The following is a 17,191-nucleotide window of genomic DNA, read 5'->3' as shown; positions in this document are numbered from 1 at the left end:
TGGCGTTGGGTGACGCAATGGCACACGGCCCGCCGCCATTGGCAGTGTCGTGGGCTCCGCCCTCCAGACTGCGGAGCAGGCGGAGGTTGCACGTCTTACGCAGGCGGCGGCAGCGGCGGTGTTGGGGTGACTGAGCTGTCGGCGCCCGCGGGCTGGGTCGGTAGTCTCTTCCTCCCCAGCGACCTACGCAGATTTGCATCCTCCCCCTGTCGCCTCGTGGGCTGTGCCTTTGCTGCCTGCTGGCCCCGAACCTGACCCCTCCTCTTTATATCCAGATCCGGGATCCTCCCCCCAACACCTCCCATCCGGCCTTTTCTCCCCAGATACTTGGAATCTGACTCATTCTCCCCAATTCCGCGGGCCCTACCCCTAATATTCACACCCTAAAACAATGGGCTGACTCCTGTCCACTAGCCAAGGATCCAAGCCACCTGTCTCATGGTGACGAGGACAATTTATGCCCATACTCGAATTGCAGAATAGGCCCCCTTCCCCACCATCTCCCTTCCCCGGGCTGTACCCCAGTTTAGCTTCCTTTTCTTAAAATAACATATCTGGGCTCCCATACCCGCGGCGCCTCAAAACCGACCCTTTTCTTTTTCACCTGGCTTCTCTAGCGAACCCTAGCCATGCCCTCTATCTACAGGTCCCCAGCCTGGGAGAAGATGGCCCCACAGCCCCCGAGGGGCCTGGTTCCTGCTCTGCTCTGGGGCCTGAGCTTCTTCCTTAGCCTCCCAGGCCCCGTCTGGCTCCAGCCCTCTCCACCTCCCCAGTCCTCTCCCCCCATTGAGCCGCATCCATGCCACACCTGCAGGGGACTGGTGGACAGCTTCAACAAGGTGGGTGCACCAGCAGCCTGGTGGGAAGAGGTCCAGCTGCAATAGAACAGGGTTTGAGAGTGGGGAGCTCTGGGATGGACCCAGAGCTGTACGGACCCAAGTCCCAACTTGGTTACTTACTAGTGTATGTATGGCCTTGGGCAGACTCTCTGTGCCTCAATTACCTGCAGTGAAATACTGCTAGAATGCCAGACACTGTGCTTAGCTATTACTAACTTTCTCCATTTACAGGGCCTGGAGAGAACCATCCGGGACAACTTTGGAGGTGGAAACACTGCCTGGGAGGAAGAGAAGTTGTCCAAATACAAAGACAGGTAAGGGGCTGGAGGGGTTGTTTGTATACCTCACCTCCTAATCTCTGCTCTACTGGTGGGGGCCTAGAGACCCTTGATGAGCATATATTCAGCAGATATCATTGAACATCTATGGTACAGTGGTAAACAAGGCAAGCAAGATCCCAACTTCAAGTAGCTTACATTCTAGTAGAGAAGACTGACATAATAAATAAATGATATATCAGGTGAAGGACAGTAAAGCAGGGTAGACTATAGAATGGTGGGAAGCGTGGTGCTCAAGGTGTGACATTTGAACAGAGACCTGAAGTGAAGAAGCAGACTAGGTGACAGTGGGGAAGGGATTTGGACAGAATGGGACTGTGTATTTGAGAAGTGGCTGGATTTGGAGTGAGCAGAAGGGAAAGTGGTAGAAGGTGACAGCAAAGGGCCTAGAAGGTCACAGAAAGGAGTTTAGATTTCTTTCTGAGTGTAATGGGAAACCATTGGAAGGTTGGGAGCAGAGAAGTAATGTGGTCTTATTTATACCTTTAAAAGATACACTGTTGTGTGGCAAGCAGACTATACTGGGAGAAGTGGAGGAAGCAGGGAGACCAGTTAGGAGGCTACTGCACAGTCTAGGCATGACAGCAGCATGAGCTGGTATGGTATCCAGTGGTGGACATGGTGAGAAGGGTCAGATTCGGGGTATATTTTGCAGATAGACCGATAGGACTCGATGGTGGATTCATTATGTGGTATGAGAAAAAAAGTAGAATAAAAGGTACTTGGTAGGATTGGGGCCTAAGCAACCAGGTGTATAGTAGGGCTATTTTTGAGATGGGTAAAACTAGGGAAGGAGAAGGCTTAGAGGAGGCATGGAATCAGGTGTTCTCTTTGAGCATGTTGGGCTGAGATGTCCATTCACAGCTAAGCAGAGTTAGACTTAGGAGTCTGGAGTTCAGGGGAGAAGTAGAAGCTGGAAACATGAATTTGCAAGTCATCAGTGTGTAAAACCATGGGATGAGATGAGATTGTATTGAGAGGAGAGGCCTGAGTCCTAGGCCCTGCAGCTTCTCAAACTCAAATTGAGGAAAGGGAATCAACAAAGACTTGGAGTTAGACAGACTTGGTTATAGTTATGACCCTTTGTATCCTGGAGAAGGTCACTTAACCTCTCTGAGTCTCAGTTTCCTCATCTGTAAAATGTGCATATTAATACCTCCTTGGCCTGTTTCATAGGATGTCCATGGGAAATAAAAGGTTTTGTTATTATGTAACACTGGTCATTTTCCTTTCCCTCAGTAGGCCTTAGTTTCCTCATTTAGGAATGAGGGGATTGGCCAAGGTAATCCTAAGGGTACTTCCATGTCTATAATGGCTCCTATTTTTTTTTTAAATCACCTCCTCTTGTGTGCCAGGCAATGTGTCAGACCCTTCAAATACATAATATAATACACTATACGCATATTTAAAATTTTTTCTTATTGTGGTAGAATACACGTAACAAAATTTACCATTAGAGATGTTTAGTGCCTTCACAATGTTGTGCAAGTGTTACCACCATCTAGTTGCAGACCATTTTTATTATCCCAGAAAGAAACTCCATATCCATTAAGCAGTCACTCTGCATTCTCCCTTTCCCCCAGCCACTGGCAGCCTTTATGTCTCTGGATTTGCTGATTCCATTGGAACCCTTTTATGTCTGGCTTCTTTCACTGATCATGTTTTCAAGGTTCATCCATGTTGTAGCATGATCAGTACTTCAGTCATTTTTAAGGCTTAATAATATACTCTAGTATGTATTGGCCACACAGCTGATGGACAGTCAGGCTGTTTCTACCTTTTGGCTATCATGTATAATATTTCTGTGAACATTTGTGCCCAAGTTTCCGTGTGAACACCTGCTTTTCCATTCTTTTGGGTATATACCTGGGAGTGGAATTACTGAGTGATATGGTGATGCTTAACTTATTGAGGAACCGCCAGACTGTTTTTCACAGTCTGCACCATTTTTCAATCCCACCTGCAATGTAGGAGGATTCCAATTTATCCACGTCCTTGCCAACACTTGTTATATATTTTTATTCACATCTACCCTGCAAGGGTATATTATATTCCACTGTGCAGATGAAGGAACTGAGGTATCTTACAACACACTTATAGTGGAGGCATGGGGAAGGTATTGTCCCCATTTTACAGATGAGAAAACAGGTTCAGGAGAGGTTAAGTGACTTGCCCAAGGTCACAGTTAGATTTGAACCCAGGTCTGGGTGATTGCCCAAACCAGTACCCCTTCCATTATGCCCTGTGGCCTTTCCTATGACACTGTCATGGCATGAGGAGGGTGGGAGAGGAGACCTTCAGGAGGGTGATGGGTGGGATGGCATGTGTTCCGGCTGCCCCTGCCCTGTCTGGTCAGTGAGACCCGCCTGGTAGAGGTGCTCGAGAACGTGTGCAGCAAGTCAGACTTCGAGTGCCACCGTCTGCTGGAGCTGAGTGAGGAGCTGGTGGAGAGCTGGTGGTTTCACAAGTGAGTGGTGTGGTGGCAGGGAGGGCCACAGGCAGGGCCTGGCGGTAGGCTGGGGGTGGTGCATGCCTGTCCTGGTTTGGCTCCTCCTTCCAATCCCGGATCTGCTGAAGACGGGGGACCCAAGCTCTCACTCTGAGCCTCGCTTTACCCTTCTGCCAAATGGGGAGCGAGTATGGATCAGGTGGTCTTAGAGATCTTATGCCCAAGATGGGGTGCACCACGGATCCTGTGGGAGTCTGGGGGTGGCGGGCAGCACCTCTGATACTGTCTCAGCGCCCCTCACTGTCACCCCCACCTCAGGCAGCAGGAAGCCCCAGACCTCTTCCAGTGGCTCTGTTCAGATGCCCTGAAGCTCTGCTGTCCCTCAGGCACCTTCGGGCCCTCCTGCCTTCGTGAGTTTTTCAAGTTCCTCTTGGGAGATGGTGAGGGGACTGCTAAGGCTAAGGACCTAGTCCTGGCTCTGCCCCTAGCTGGCTGTGTGAACTCAGGCTGTTCAGACACCTTCTCTAGACCTCAGTTCTCGCCTGCCTCAGAGGGTTGGTGAGATGAACAAATCAATGGGAAATAGCTCTGAAAAAAAATACGGGGCTAGCCTGGGGCAAATGTGGCTGTGATTTTTATCATATATTTGAGATATGTCCCTTTCCCCATTTCCCATGCCTGGATCAGACCAGGCCCCATCCCCTGGACTAAGGTGACCTCCTAGGGATGGGCAGGTGCTGCCCTGAAGCCCCATTGTCACCATCTTTTTCTACACACAGTCCTGAGTCAGGAGCTGAACTTACCACGAGCCCCTTTTAGAAAAATCTCTCTGGAAGCTGCAGATAAGGAGTTAGTGACAAAGACTGTCAATTCAGTCTTTATAAAAGAAAAGATTTGTAAATAATCTAACTGTTCCACAGTGGGGTATTGGTTAAGTAAATTTCACACAGTTTTATGACAAAATATTGTTGCCATTAAAATGGTTTCTTCTCTCACAATGTTTAATGATATGGAGAAAATATTCTGTATATACAAGATTGTATTTATGCTCTCACCTAATCTGGTATCTGCCCACAGCCTGTCCTGGGGGTGCAGAGAAGCCCTGTAGTGGCTACGGGTGGTGTGAAGGCGAAGGGACTCGAGGGGGCAGTGGGCACTGTGACTGCCAAGCCGGCTATGGGGGTGAGGCCTGTGGCCAGTGTGGCCTGGGCTACTTTGAGGCGGAGCACAACGCCAGCCATCTGGTATGTTCGGGTAGGTAGCCAAGAGGCGCGGTGCTGGGCGGGGCAGATGGGGTGCCTGCCTGCCCATCCTTATACTTCTCCCATTCCCCCCAGCTTGTTTTGGCCCCTGTGCCCGCTGCTCAGGACCCGAGGAATCAAACTGTTTACAGTGCAAGAAGGGCTGGGCTCTGCATCACCTCAAGTGTGTAGGTGAGTGGGGCCCTGCCCTAGGTCCAGGGAGGTGGACAGGGGCCTAGGCTTGGTTGCCCATCAACACACACATTTCTGGGCAAGACCAACAAGTCCCCATCTTCATGAAGATACCAGGGTGGATGGAAAGGCAGAAAAGTAACCAGGCACTTACAGTAGAGACGGATCTTTCTATAGGGAGAGTTGTCCCTGATCCAGCTTGGTGGTGGTGGTCAATCAGGAGACTTCTTGGAGGAGGTTTCATGTAGGCCAAGTGTTGAAAATGGAGGAAGGGTGAGCCAGAGGAATAAGGAAACTGAACTTGGGGTCAGGAAGTGTTGGTTCGAGACTTGGCTTGTCCCTTGCCTAGCTATTTATATAGATGAGGGTAAGGGTTACACTGCTGTAACAAAAAGATCCCCAAAGACTGCCTTACAGAATATAGAGGTTTATTTTTATCTCATACCACAGTCTCAAAGCGAGTAGTCAAGGCTTCCAGGGAAGCTGCAGACTCAGACTCATTCAAAGACCCAGATTCCTGTCATACTATGCAGTCATCCCCTTGGGTGCTCTCTTTGTGGCTCAGGCTGGGTCATGGTCACCTCCATGATCTGTGGCCCCAGCACTCAGGAAGGGAGAAAGGGAGGAAAGTGCATGGACAAGTCCAAGTCCATTGTTTTAAGGCCAGGCTAAAAGTGGAGCACATCACTTCTGTTACATCCTCTTGGCCAGATCTCAATCACAAGGCTACACTTCCAAGCTGCAAGGCAGACTGGAAAATATAGTCTGTAGCTGGGCAGCCTAGAGTCTGGCTGCACCTCTGCATCTGAGTTGGTGGACAGCCTGCAGTCTCTGCCACTCCATTTAAGCCTGGCCAAGTCCATTCTCCAAAAACGCTGGCCTCAAGCTTCCCTGTTAGTAAAATAGGGATTGAAATCCCCACCTGGCATCCTCTCTGCAGACATTGACGAGTGTGGCACAGAGCAAGCCAACTGTGGAGCTGACCAGTTCTGCTTGAACACGGAGGGCTCCTATGAGTGCCGAGGTAATTGTTCCCCCCTGCAGGGAGGGTAGGAGATGCTGCTCCATGCTTGTCCCCCGAAACTTCTGCCTTCTCAGGTGCCAGAACCACCCCGAGCCTCTTCTGGAGCAGGGCTTTCTCTGCTGGGTGGAGGGCAGCTCTCACCCCTGTCTCTCTCCCTTCTCCAGACTGTGCCAAGGCCTGCCTGGGCTGCATGGGGGCAGGGCCAGGCCGCTGTAAGAAGTGTAGCCTTGGCTACCAGCAGGTGGGCTCCAAGTGTCTCGGTGAGTCTCCTGTCAATGGGCACAGGCACCTTGGAGGCCTTGGCCACCATGAATTAAGAAGGGCCAGAATGTGTACAGGGCAGCGAAATGATGTGTAGAATGTTGCCTGGGTGAGGGGAATGTCAGGATGTGCTGCATGTGGGACCTCAGCAGTCAGGGCTCCCGACCTTGACTCTCCTCCAGATGTGGATGAGTGTGACACAGAGGTGTGTCCAGGAGAGAACGAGAAGTGTGAGAACACTGAGGGCAGTTACCACTGCGTCTGCGCCGAGGGCTACAAGCAGATCGAGGGCATCTGCATGAAGGAGCAGATCCCAGGTGAGCCCCATACTGGTCCCCCGACACCTGAGGAGGAGGGGTCCTCATCCAAAGGGAGGACAGACAGGCCCCTTCCAGGCAGCTTCAGGCCCTGCCCCACCCCCACTGCCACCCAGACCCCATGGGGCTGCAATGAGACCCAAACCCTACATCTGATCTCCAGGCTGGCTTTTGGTAGCCTCACACCTCCCAGAGCAGAAGGAAAATCAGACTTGTGTCAAATCACTCTGCCTCCCCAAACCTCTTTCCTCATCTGTCCAACGGGATCAGTCCTTGCCCCCGGCCACCAAGAGCTGTTGTAGGCCATGGTATGCTGAGATGAGGGACAGTCACAATGACAATGATAGCGACCACTTCCACAGATTTGTGTGTCAGCTGCTGTTCCAAGTATGTAACACATGTGAACTTCTTTCACCCCTAGAACAAATCCACTGCTATAGGTATTCTCATCCCCGTTTGAAATAGTGGAAACTAGGATCAAAATGAAGAGGCAACTTGCGCAGAGCCACGTGGCAGGCAGGTTGCAGAGCTGAGTGTCTAGTCCAGGCAGTCTGGCTCTGGAGCTGGGCTTATACACATGCTGTGTGTCCCAACGCGCCCACCGTGTGGCCTTGGCCTTGGGCAAACCTCCTCACCTCTCTGAGCCCCAGCTTCCCATTTATTGAGACAGGGCTAACAACTGTAGCCCTCAGAGTTGTCCTCAGCAGTAAGTGACATTGTGTGATGGCTTGTTGGGCAGGGATGAGGCAGTGATGATGAGGAGTGGGGAGGAGTGACAGGGTCCTCTGGCTCCTCAGAGTCAGCAGGCTTCTTCTCGGAGATGACAGAGGACGAGCTGGTGGTGCTGCAGCAGATGTTCTTCGGTGTCATCATCTGTGCGCTGGCCACACTGGCTGCCAAGGGCGACTTGGTCTTCACTGCCATCTTCATTGGGGCTGTCGCAGCCATGACTGGCTACTGGTTGTCAGAGCGCAGCGACCGTGTGCTGGAGGGCTTCATCAAGGGCAGATAATCCCTGCCACACCGACAGTATCTCCACCCAGGCTGCCCCCAGAAGTCGGGCCTTTCTCCTGCCTGGACTTGTGAAGCAGCTTGCTTTGTTTGGTGAGAGTGGGGTAAGCAGCCACACCCCCCAAGTCTGGGCGGTTAGGCTCTTGGGGTGAAAAGGTAGCCCTTAAGGTGGATGCCATGAGATGGCCTGGGAGACTGCACAGGCTTCACAATGTGTGTGAATTTTTAAGACAAGTGTCTCCTCGTGGTGGCTGCTAGTGAGCTTTGGCCCCTGCCCAGGATGGGGGGGGGTTGTCTCTGCAGGGGTGGCCCATCACAGTCCACTCCTGCCAGCTGCATGCTGCCAGCTCCTGTTCAATACTCACTCCTGCCCCTCAGCCACTGATTTATTTATTTATCTCAGGAAATAAAGAAAGGTCTTGGAAAATAGAGATGCATGTCTTACTGCCTGACTTCCACCCCCTGTGATTTGGCCTGAGCTACTGAGAGCACTTCCCCACCCCCAGGCCTTGGGGAAGTTTTGTAAAACCCTGAGAAATTGAGGGCCACCCTGATAAAGGAGTTGTGTAGAGAGGACAGAGGAGAGGCTGCCCCTAAAGTAGTGTTACAAGAGGAATGAAGGACCCAGGCTTGGGAGTAGAACTTTCTCCATTTAGGACTAGCTATCATTTGCTGAAAGACCCTGGACAAATGACTTCCATCCCTTAACTCCACTCTTCTATAAAATAGGCGTGATAATGCTTTCCATTCAGGCTTAATACGAGAATTAAATAAGATGAATGTGAAGAGCTGAAGATAATGCACAACAAATAGTAGATGTTCCGTAAAATATTGGTAACTTTTTTCTGAAGCCTCCAAGGAAGGGTCCAGGGCCCTTTCCTTTGTAAGTCCTCCCCTCTCATAAGCAGGACTTGGAATTACTACTAGGAGTGAGGCCTCCTACATCTCCTCTGAAGAAGATCCTGGCATGGCCAGAGGGAGGCATGAGCCACCAAGTCCTAAGGGTTTATTTCTTTGGCACAAAGAGGACAGTCATTCTGGACAAGCAAGCCTTATCTCTCCACACTGCGGGGTCTGGAAGGGTGTATGGGGCACTTGGGCCCCATTCCGCCTACCCAAATTCGTGCATGTCCACCCTGTGTTCCGTGTAAGCCACGGCCTCTGTGTAAAATACCCGCTGAGAAAAATAGAGATATTTAAAAAAGAAAAACGGAGAGCTGGGTTCAAGCCTGGCTGTCTCCGGGAGCTGCGGTCAGGTGGAGGCCCGGGAATGCCAGTTGTTCTTTCAAATGTTCAATCGTCCCAGTTGGCCATGCTGTACAGCCGTTGGGGGCGAGTCCTGGGGTCTATGTCATGGACCTCTCAGAGCTCAATAGTGTCACTGGAGGCGCTGTGGGAGTCCCCGGGCTTGCAGCGAGGCTGGACTTCACTCTGAGATTCCCCAGGCTGGGTAGGAGCAGGGACAGGGTCCGGGGCAGGCAGAAGCTGCACTGTGCTGGGCAGCTCGTCTAGGGGCAGACTGTCCACCGACGACAGCCCGTGGCGCCACGGGTTCCAACTGATTTTGAGAGAGCCCCGGGAGAAGCTGTCCACGGAGCTGCCGGAAGCCGCGGTGTCAGGTTCTACTACGTGTTGTGGAACCGACCCGCGCACGCGCACGTCGCTGAGCGAGCGGCAGCGGCCGCGGGGGAGCAAAGAGCCCGCACCGTCGAGCTCGGCGTCAGGGTGGCTGCCCCGGCGCGGCCGCAGTGCGCCCCCAGGCGGCGGGGAGACCAGGCCGCTTAGGCCGCAGCGCCGGAACACGCTGTCTCGCACCAGGTGCTCTCGGAACAGCGCGGCGTCGATGCTGCGGCTCAAGTTGATGGGTGATGGAGGCCTTAGGTCCAGCTCGCTCACTGACGGCGCCGGCCCCACGCTGCTGCGGGACAGGCCTGGACCACCCTGAGGACCGCGGCCCAGCGACGCAGCCGAGCCCCAGGCGCCTGAACTGGGGGTGGCAGGCAGCCCACACTCCGCCGGGTTGCGGATGAGGCTCTTGCTGATGTCCAAAGTGCCTGTGCCGATGCCACTAGGCCCCGCATAGCAGTTGTTGGGTCGTTCGGGCACCTCGCTCTTGCTTGACGGCGTGGGGCACGCCAGGCGCAGCAGCTTAGCCCAGCAAGCGTGCTCCGTGGGTGGCCTGGGCCGCGCGGCGGCCACAGCGGCCAGCGCCATGGTGAGCGCCCATGTCAGCTCCAGCAGGCGCAGCCAGAAGTGGACGCCCCACCAGGCCCAAGAGAAGCGTCCCACGCGGCCTGGGCCCGGGTACAGCCAGAGCGCGGCCGCCAACTGCAAGCCACTGGCCAGCAGCCCTAGGGCGCCCGCCACAGCCAGCAGCCGCGGGCCAGGGTTCCTATCCCAGCCCCGCGGCCCGTCCAGCAGGCGGCGACGGCACAGGCACAGCGTACCCAGAGCCACGGCGGCGCCCCAGGCGCACGACAAGCCCTGAGCCAGGAGGTTGAACACCGGCCTCACCGACAGCAGGTCTGTAGCTAGCAACCCCACACCTTGTATCAGCGCCAACGCTCCCAGCAGGAGCGGGTTCTGCAGCTGCTGTGGCAGTCCTGAGCCCAGGCCGAGAAGGGTCAGGGCCGCCAGAGCGGTTAGCAGTAAGGGGAAAGGCAGGTTGTAGAGCACCAGGCCTGCGCGTAAGCCTAGCCGTGCCTGCGAGCCGTAGGGGTCCACGAGCATGTAGGCAGATCGCAGCCCCGACGCTACGAGCACCAGCACTCCCGCCACCAGTGCCAGTCCGGGCCCCGCAGGGGCAGCTGCCAGCGAGGCTAGTGCCAACAACGCGGGCAGCAGGAAGAGCACCCCCACCCCGTAGACGTGCAGCTCCCAGGAAAAGCTCAGCACCCGCCGCAGGGGACCCCACAGTAGGGGAGGTGCGGTGGCATTGGCTGGCGGGCTGGAGGCTGGGGCTGATGCCATGGAGCTGGCTGAGGGCTCCGGAGGGGGTGGTTGGCCCAGGGCACGCTGCGTAGTGACCCGAATGAGGCCCCGGCGTGATGTCGAGGGGGCCTGGACTGGGGGTGCTGGGGGATGGCTTTGGGGGCGCCCCGGCCACTCCTCGGCTTCATCTGCAATAATAACAATATTAAAATAGCCCTTTTAAAGGTGCTTTTGGTTTTCCATCATTCTCTAGTGTGGTTGGCAAGTTATTTAACTTTTCCAAGCACATTTGTAAAATGGAATGGTAACAGTGCCTACCTCACTGGGCTATGCTGAGGATTAAATGGTTAGTTAGCATCGTGCCCACCACCCAGTAAGTATTAAATGGATGTGAGCTATCATTTTTATTAATAATATATATAGCAAAAGTTCTTGACATGGGACTCATATGAAACTCACCTGCAGACCAACTGAATTCCTTAGGATGAGAATGGGCATTGCAATTTTTAAAAAAGCTCTTTTGGTGATTTGCAAGAGTTGGAGAAATTGCACTAACTATACCCATGTTACATTTAAGAACATTCTATCTCCAAAAGGGCAAATGACTTCTCCCAGAGTACCCAGTGAGCATTAGTTTATTATCCTAAGTTGTTTGAAGGAGGTCCTGGACAATTCCTTTAAGGAGGTGTTTGTCCCCACTTACTCCCCAAACCCTCATATGTAACTCACACAGGTTCTCAGTTATTTTTAGAGTACCCTCTCTCCCCAACCCCCCAGCCATGCCCTCACCTGGCTCCAGGGCCCCCACAGGGCTTTCTGTTTGGTTTGTAGCTGGCTCAGCATCTGACAGGCCTGGGATGAGGGACTTGGGGGTACCTGGGGCCTCCAGTGCCCCTCTCACCCGCTGAGGGGAGATGGGGTCTGCTCCATTCATGGTTGCTGTCTCTGAAAGAACAAAAGCAGTCATCACTTTGCCTGACCCTCCATTGGTCCCTGAAATCTAAACCCCTAAGAGGGAGGCGCAATCACCCTCATTTGCCAAAATGAGAAAACTGGGACCCAGAGAGACCAGAGGTCACACAGAAACTGGGGCATCCAGCTGCCCTGGAACATTGGTCTCTCCCAGCCTTTCTTGGCACCTTCATTTTGATACCCACCTGGCTTAAGCTGCCCATCAGGAGTTTCTGAGGCTGGGGTACCTGAGGGCTGGGGTCCCGGTGAGCCCCTAACATCAGGGAGGTCAGCCTGCTTGGGTGAGGGGCTTGGAAAACTGACTTCCCACATCTCTCCGCCTCCATCCTTCTTAGGGAGCTCAACTGGCAGCTCCTCAGCAGGAGGAAGGCTCCTGGCCAATGCCAGGTCAGGCTGGGACCCAGGTTCCTGAGAGGATGCCACATCAACCGGGGATACCAAGCCAACATCAGGGGCTGCTGAATCCTGCTGGGTAAAGAAGGGGTCTTGAGCTGCCTCCTGGACGACCTCCTCACCCCCACCCTGTTCTTCCAGTTCTGGCCTCCTGATGGTGCCTGAGTTGGGTACAAGAGTGTGGGGAAGGCCCTGGTGGTCCGAGGAGGATGTTTCTGAGACTCTGGTCTTGGCTTCAACCACCAGATCCTCCTCTTGAGATGGCTGCTGTTCCACTTGGCCTCCAGGCTCCCCTGGGGAGGGAGGAACTGTGGCCACCCCAAGTTGGAGTCTGGGAGTTGGGATGAAAGTGAGATGAGGGGGGCCCACTGGATGGGGGGCTGGTGCTTCTTGCTCCATGGGCTCCTGTAAGTCAGGAGGGCCTGTCCAGCCCTGAGAACTTGGCGCTCGAGCCATCTGGAGGTCATCAGCTACTGGGAGTCCTCTCTGAGCCCCATGGGCTGCTCGAGGCCCATGCAGGGCTGGACCAAAGGGAGAATCTGCAGGCCTCTCCAGCACATCCTTCTCAGGGCCACGGGGGACATTGGAGTTCCAGGGGCTCTCATCTATGGGCTTCTCCCAGAGGAAGTCGAAGTCCTGGGGTTCTGTGCCAACAGGACTTTTGGGGTGGGCTTCTGGGCTCACGTGTGTTTCCAAGTCCTCAAGTGGCCTGGGAAGGCCCCGGCCCAGTGCAGGGCCAGCCCCCAAGGACGGAAGCAGCAACAGCAGCATGAGGTCACGTACACAGCCCCATGGGCAGGGGGCCATGGTCCACCCTGATGCCTGGGCCTAGAGCCCTCAACTCCTCACTGGATGAGCCTGAGAAAAAGAGAGAAGGGGGTAACATGAGGACTCGGGATTCCCATGGCTGCCCGAGGGGCTGGTGGGAAACAAAAAAGAGCAACATGAGCAGCTCCCCCCTCCCTGGCCCTTCACACCCAGTCCCTTCATGCTGCTCAGAGTGACCTTTTAAACTGCATATCTGGTCACACCACTTGCCCTGCTTGAAAACCTTCAATGGTCGGCCCCCTGTCACCCTCAGGAGAGAACATAAGCTCCTCTGCTGGCCTCCCATGGCCACACCAGGCTGCTCAACTATCCTTCAGCACCCACTGGACTGTAGGATGCCCCATACCTTTGCTCTTGCTGTTCCTTCAGCCTGGAATGCCCTCTCCCTTCTTCACGTGCTTGAAGTCCAGGCTCAAATATCAGAGAGGGGGAGAGGTTGAGGAACATGCCTCTCCCTTTGAGAAGGAACCTGTGTTGGAATCTCAGCTTCCCCACTTCCTGAGTGAGTTACTTTACCTCTTTCCATCATGTTTTTCCCTAGTAAAATGGGTATAATAAGAGTACCTAACTCGAATGGGCTTATCAAGGGGCTTAATAAGACTTATCAAGGGGCTTAATAAGACTTAGAGCCCTTTTACTTTTACTTTTCTCCAGAAAGCTCTCTTCCCCAACAGCCCCCTTAACTATTTTGGCAAATAATTGAGCCTATTCTATGTTTCAACCCTGAGGATAAAGCAGTGAACAAGATCAACAAGATTCCTACCCTGATGGGGCTGGCATTCTAGGTAAGAGACAGACAATGAATAAATAATTTTAAATAAGGTGAGCTATGAAGAAAATAAAATAGGGTTAAGAGAGAGAGGTTGGGGGGTTATTTTATACAAGGGATGCCAGGAAGGCATCTCTGAGGTGACACTGAAGCTAAATGCTGAGTGAGAAGAAGGAGCCAGTCATTTAAAGGTATGGGGGAAAAGTCTTTGGCAGAGGGAACAGAAGGTGCAAAGGCCCTGAAGCAGGAATGAACTGGGTGAGTTTAGGAAATAAGAAGGCTAGTGTGGCAACAGCAAATCGCCAAAGTAGCAAGAGATGAAATCAGGAAGGCAGGGTTAGATCACAAGGGCCCTTGTAAGCCTCAATAAGGCACCTAGATTTTATTCTAGGTGTCACAAGAAACAAATGGAGATATTAAGCCTGGAAGTGACAAGGTCTGAGTAGTGTTTTAAAAGGGGGAGGGACTCCACGTGCTAATTATCAGGGGAATGCAAATTAAAACCACAGTGAAGAATCACCTCACACCAGTCAGATGGCCACTATCAAAAAGACAAGAAATAACAAGTGCTGGCGAGGATGTGGAGAAAAGGGAATCCTCATGCACTGTTGGTGGAAATGTAAATTGATGCAGCCCCTGTGGAAAAATTCCCCAATAAACCAAAAATAGAAAAAATACTGTAGGACCCAATAATTCCACTTCTAGGAATTTACCCAAAGAAAACAAAATCCCTGATTTGAAAATACACATGCACCCCTATATTTATTGCCACATTATTTACAATAGCCAAGTTATGGAAGCAACCTAAATGTCCATCAACAGATGAATGGATAAAGAAGATGAGGTACAGATACACAATGGAGTATTATTCAGCCATAAAAAAGAAAGAAATCTTGCCATTTGCAACAACATAGATGGACTTAGAGGGTATCGCGCTAAATTAAATAAGTCAGGTAGAGAAGGACAAATACCATCTGACTTCACTTATTTGTGGAATCTGAAAACAAAACAAAATGAACAAAATAGCAGTAGACTCATAGATGCTGAGAAGTGACTGGTGGTTACCATCGGGGAGAGTTTGTGGTAGGTGAGTGGACAGGGTGAGGGTGATAAAGGAGCACAGAAATTTTCAATCATAAGTTGGACACAGGGATGGTAGTACAGCATGGAGAATATAGCCAATGATTCTGTAACATCTTCCTATGTTGACAGATAGTAACCGCACTAGTTGAGGTGAAGAATTAATAATGTGGGTAATGTTGAACCATTGTGTACCTGAAACTAATATAAGATTGTATACTAACAATACTTCAATTAAATAAATAAATTTAAAAAATACAAGTGGGAGAGAGAGCAGTGCAGAAATTCAGGTAAGATGATGGTGGCTGGTTTCAGCTTAGACATTTCTTCCCCTGACACCTCCTCCACCCCTTCCTGTCACCCTGGTCACATAGTGTAATAATTGCCTGACTCCCCTGCTCGCCTGGGGCTTGTCAAGGGCTGTATCTGCATTTTTCATTTCTTGTTTCCTCTCCCTGCCCATATGTCTGGCCCCAGGTAATATTCCCTAAAGGTCCCTCTTCCTGACGGTCCATGGCTGAGTCAGGGAGGCAGGAAGGGACCCCACCTGTAGTTAGGGGGGACAGCATCTGTGAGAGGTGAGGCCTGGTGTATGTAGGGGCAGAGGCCCTGTTCCTTTCCTCTCTAGGAAGCAGCTGTGCCCAAAGCCTCCCAGCTCCTAACCTTTGGTGGCTCACAGACACCTTGAGAAGCCAATGAAACCCCCAGACACTCTCCCTAGGAAAATGCCCAGCTTCACCAAAGGTTAGTAGACAATTTCAGGGGGTTCAAAGACCCCCCCTTAAGCCCATCCCCCAAACTGGGTTTGGACTCTGCCTTAAAGCCTTGTTAGTTCACTTCTCATTAACTGAGCCCCATACTCTGTTCCTGGCCCAGGCTAGGTGCTGGGGACCCATAAAGAAGACTTATTTTTGCAGTGTTGGGATGGGATGGGGGTGGGGGGCGGTGGTGGGGTGTGAGCTAAGGAGGAAGGACTGAAAGGCCGTTAACACAGGTACTGGTTAGTAACAGTGCTCCTGTGATGAGCTCTTACCCAGTTAGGCTCCTGTGATGAGCTAGCCGCCTGTCCTGCATCTCATTCATCCCCCGCAACACAAGGTGGTATGGGTATACCCATTTCACAGGGAAAGAAACCGAGGTTCAGAGAGGTTGAGCAAAGCACCCAAGGTCACACAGCCAGCGAATGGCCATACTAGGGGTTGTGAAACCCGCAGTGGCTCAGTTTGCACAGAGGTGTCGGAAACGCTTTGCCGCGAAGGAGGTGGGTTGGGCCTTCAACGATTAAGCAAGTGTATGCCATCTGCTCACCACCCCCAATTTCAAGAGATGCAGTCATCGGCGGACAAGGAGGGGGCTGCCCATCCCTGGGTTCTGGCTGCTGGATTTTTGGGGGAAGGTGGTGGTGGGTGTTATCTCCCTTCCCATATGGACTGAGGAGAGGCCGGCCCAGGGGCAGAGCGAGGGCCGCCGCAGGGCAGCCTCCATAAGCCGGTCCATCTCGGGTTACCTCTCCTCCTGCTCCGACTCCTGACTCCTCTCTCCTGGCTGTGCGCTTTCCCGCAGTGTCCCGGGTGGGGGTGGGCGCTGCTGCAGGTCCCGCTGCTCAAGCCCGAAAGGGGGGCTGCAGGCCATGCTCCCCGCCTGGGCCCCACCATCACCCCCTCCTTCTGGCCAGCTCCTCACCTGGGCGCTGCGCCGGCAGCCCCCGCATTCACCCTGCGCGCGTCTCTGCAGCCTCTCTCCACGCCGCGTCCTCCGAGATGCTCAGGCTCAGCTAACAGAGCCCGGCGCTGCCGATCGTGGAGCCCGCCCACACCACAGGAGCTCCATCCCTGCTTAACCCTTTCCCTTTGGGGTGGATCCTTCTCCCAGTCCTGACCTCCCCTCTCCGAGGTTCTCAGGGCTAAGAGGGGAACCGAGGGCATCTCCGAGGGATGTGGAAATCCCTTCCGAAGCATCCCTGTAAAAGGGGCAGCCAGTCTGTTTGCATACCTCATGGGACAGGGAGCTCACTTCCTTTATAGCTACATGCCTATTTTTACAGGGATACATCCAAACATGTATGTACATACCTATAGGTAAATCGTATGCACAGCTTGATGTGTATGTATCCTCTAGATCTTTTTCAATACGCAGCCATACATACGATTTAAAATGAAATATCGTACTGTACACACTGCTCTGTCACCTGCTTGTTTTCCCTTTACTCTGCAGTATATCTTGGCACACTGTCCATGTAAATTTCGACAGAAGCATCTTGTTTCTTGTAACCACTGTTGAGAATTAAGCGTATGGTTTATCCCTTCAGTCTCTGAGGCTGGACATGTAGGTCGTTTCTAGCCTTTTGCTAGCAGGCACAACAAGGCGGGGCAATTCTTGCATAGACATCTTTGTGCACATGCCTTGTGTACCTATCAGATAATCTCCTACCTGAGGCATAGCTAGATCTAGGGGTATATATATTTTCAGATCCGAGAGACACTGCCAAAATGCTCCTGATCTCTCTTTGGACAGCTCCTGACATACTACCTGTCCATCATTAGGTT

The 17,191-nt window shown here is 52.7% G+C and overlaps 2 protein-coding genes across 5 annotated transcripts; one reads left to right on the top strand and one right to left on the bottom strand.

Moving 5' to 3' along the window:
* Positions 1-8: 8 nt before the first annotated feature.
* On the top strand, positions 9-8,103 carry CRELD1 (cysteine rich with EGF like domains 1). 2 transcript variants are annotated; one of them, XM_036923508.2, is made up of 11 exons: positions 9-156; positions 647-839; positions 1,071-1,153; positions 3,534-3,644; positions 3,945-4,036; positions 4,704-4,880; positions 4,964-5,059; positions 6,000-6,083; positions 6,248-6,343; positions 6,527-6,661; positions 7,083-7,448. In XM_036923508.2, exons 2-11 carry the CDS (start codon positions 666-668, stop codon positions 7,124-7,126), a joined length of 1,092 nt encoding a protein of 363 aa, XP_036779403.2. In that variant the 5' UTR covers positions 9-156; positions 647-665; the 3' UTR covers positions 7,127-7,448. The 2 variants fall into 2 exon arrangements, with proteins under 2 accessions (XP_036779403.2, XP_036779402.2); XM_036923507.2 differs by lacking the exon at positions 7,083-7,448 and adding an exon at positions 7,459-8,103 and having other exon boundaries at positions 10-156.
* A 256-nt stretch (positions 8,104-8,359) lies between these two features.
* Positions 8,360-16,648, bottom strand: PRRT3 (proline rich transmembrane protein 3). Of its 3 annotated transcripts, XM_057506747.1 has the most exons (5): positions 16,329-16,648; positions 13,143-13,333; positions 11,761-12,826; positions 11,393-11,548; positions 8,360-10,791 (listed from the first exon to the last, which is right to left on the bottom strand). In XM_057506747.1, exons 3-5 carry the CDS (start codon positions 12,773-12,775, stop codon positions 9,035-9,037), a joined length of 2,928 nt encoding a protein of 975 aa, XP_057362730.1. In that variant the 5' UTR covers positions 12,776-12,826; positions 13,143-13,333; positions 16,329-16,648; the 3' UTR covers positions 8,360-9,034. The 3 variants fall into 3 exon arrangements, with proteins under 3 accessions (XP_057362730.1, XP_036779375.2, XP_036779376.2); XM_036923480.2 differs by lacking the exon at positions 13,143-13,333; XM_036923481.2 differs by lacking the exon at positions 13,143-13,333 and having other exon boundaries at positions 16,361-16,405.
* Between the last annotated feature and the right edge of the window lie 543 nt (positions 16,649-17,191).

Source organism: Manis pentadactyla, chromosome 1 (genome assembly GCF_030020395.1).
Source record: "Manis pentadactyla isolate mManPen7 chromosome 1, mManPen7.hap1, whole genome shotgun sequence".
NCBI lineage: Eukaryota > Metazoa > Chordata > Mammalia > Pholidota > Manidae > Manis > Manis pentadactyla.
This window is presented reverse-complemented; position numbering and strand designations above follow the sequence as displayed.

What these genes read in the sequence shown, in the direction of transcription:
- PRRT3 (XM_057506747.1), bottom strand. Translation starts at nt 12,775, where the DNA reads ATGGCCCCCTGCCCATGGGGCTGTGTACGTGACCTCATGCTGCTGTTG. An exon ending in TGATGGGCAGCTTAAGCCAG is followed by an intron (nt 11,549 to 11,760) that starts GTGGGTATCAAA and finishes TTGTTCTTTCAG; the next exon opens with AGACAGCAACCATGAATGGA. An exon ending in TGTGGGGGCCCTGGAGCCAG is followed by an intron (nt 10,792 to 11,392) that starts GTGAGGGCATGG and finishes TTATTATTGCAG; the next exon opens with ATGAAGCCGAGGAGTGGCCG.
- CRELD1 (XM_036923507.2), top strand. Translation starts at nt 666, where the DNA reads ATGGCCCCACAGCCCCCGAGGGGCCTGGTTCCTGCTCTGCTCTGGGGC. An exon ending in TGGTGGACAGCTTCAACAAG is followed by an intron (nt 840 to 1,070) that starts GTGGGTGCACCA and finishes CTCCATTTACAG; the next exon opens with GGCCTGGAGAGAACCATCCG. An exon ending in GAGAGCTGGTGGTTTCACAA is followed by an intron (nt 3,645 to 3,944) that starts GTGAGTGGTGTG and finishes CCCCCACCTCAG; the next exon opens with GCAGCAGGAAGCCCCAGACC.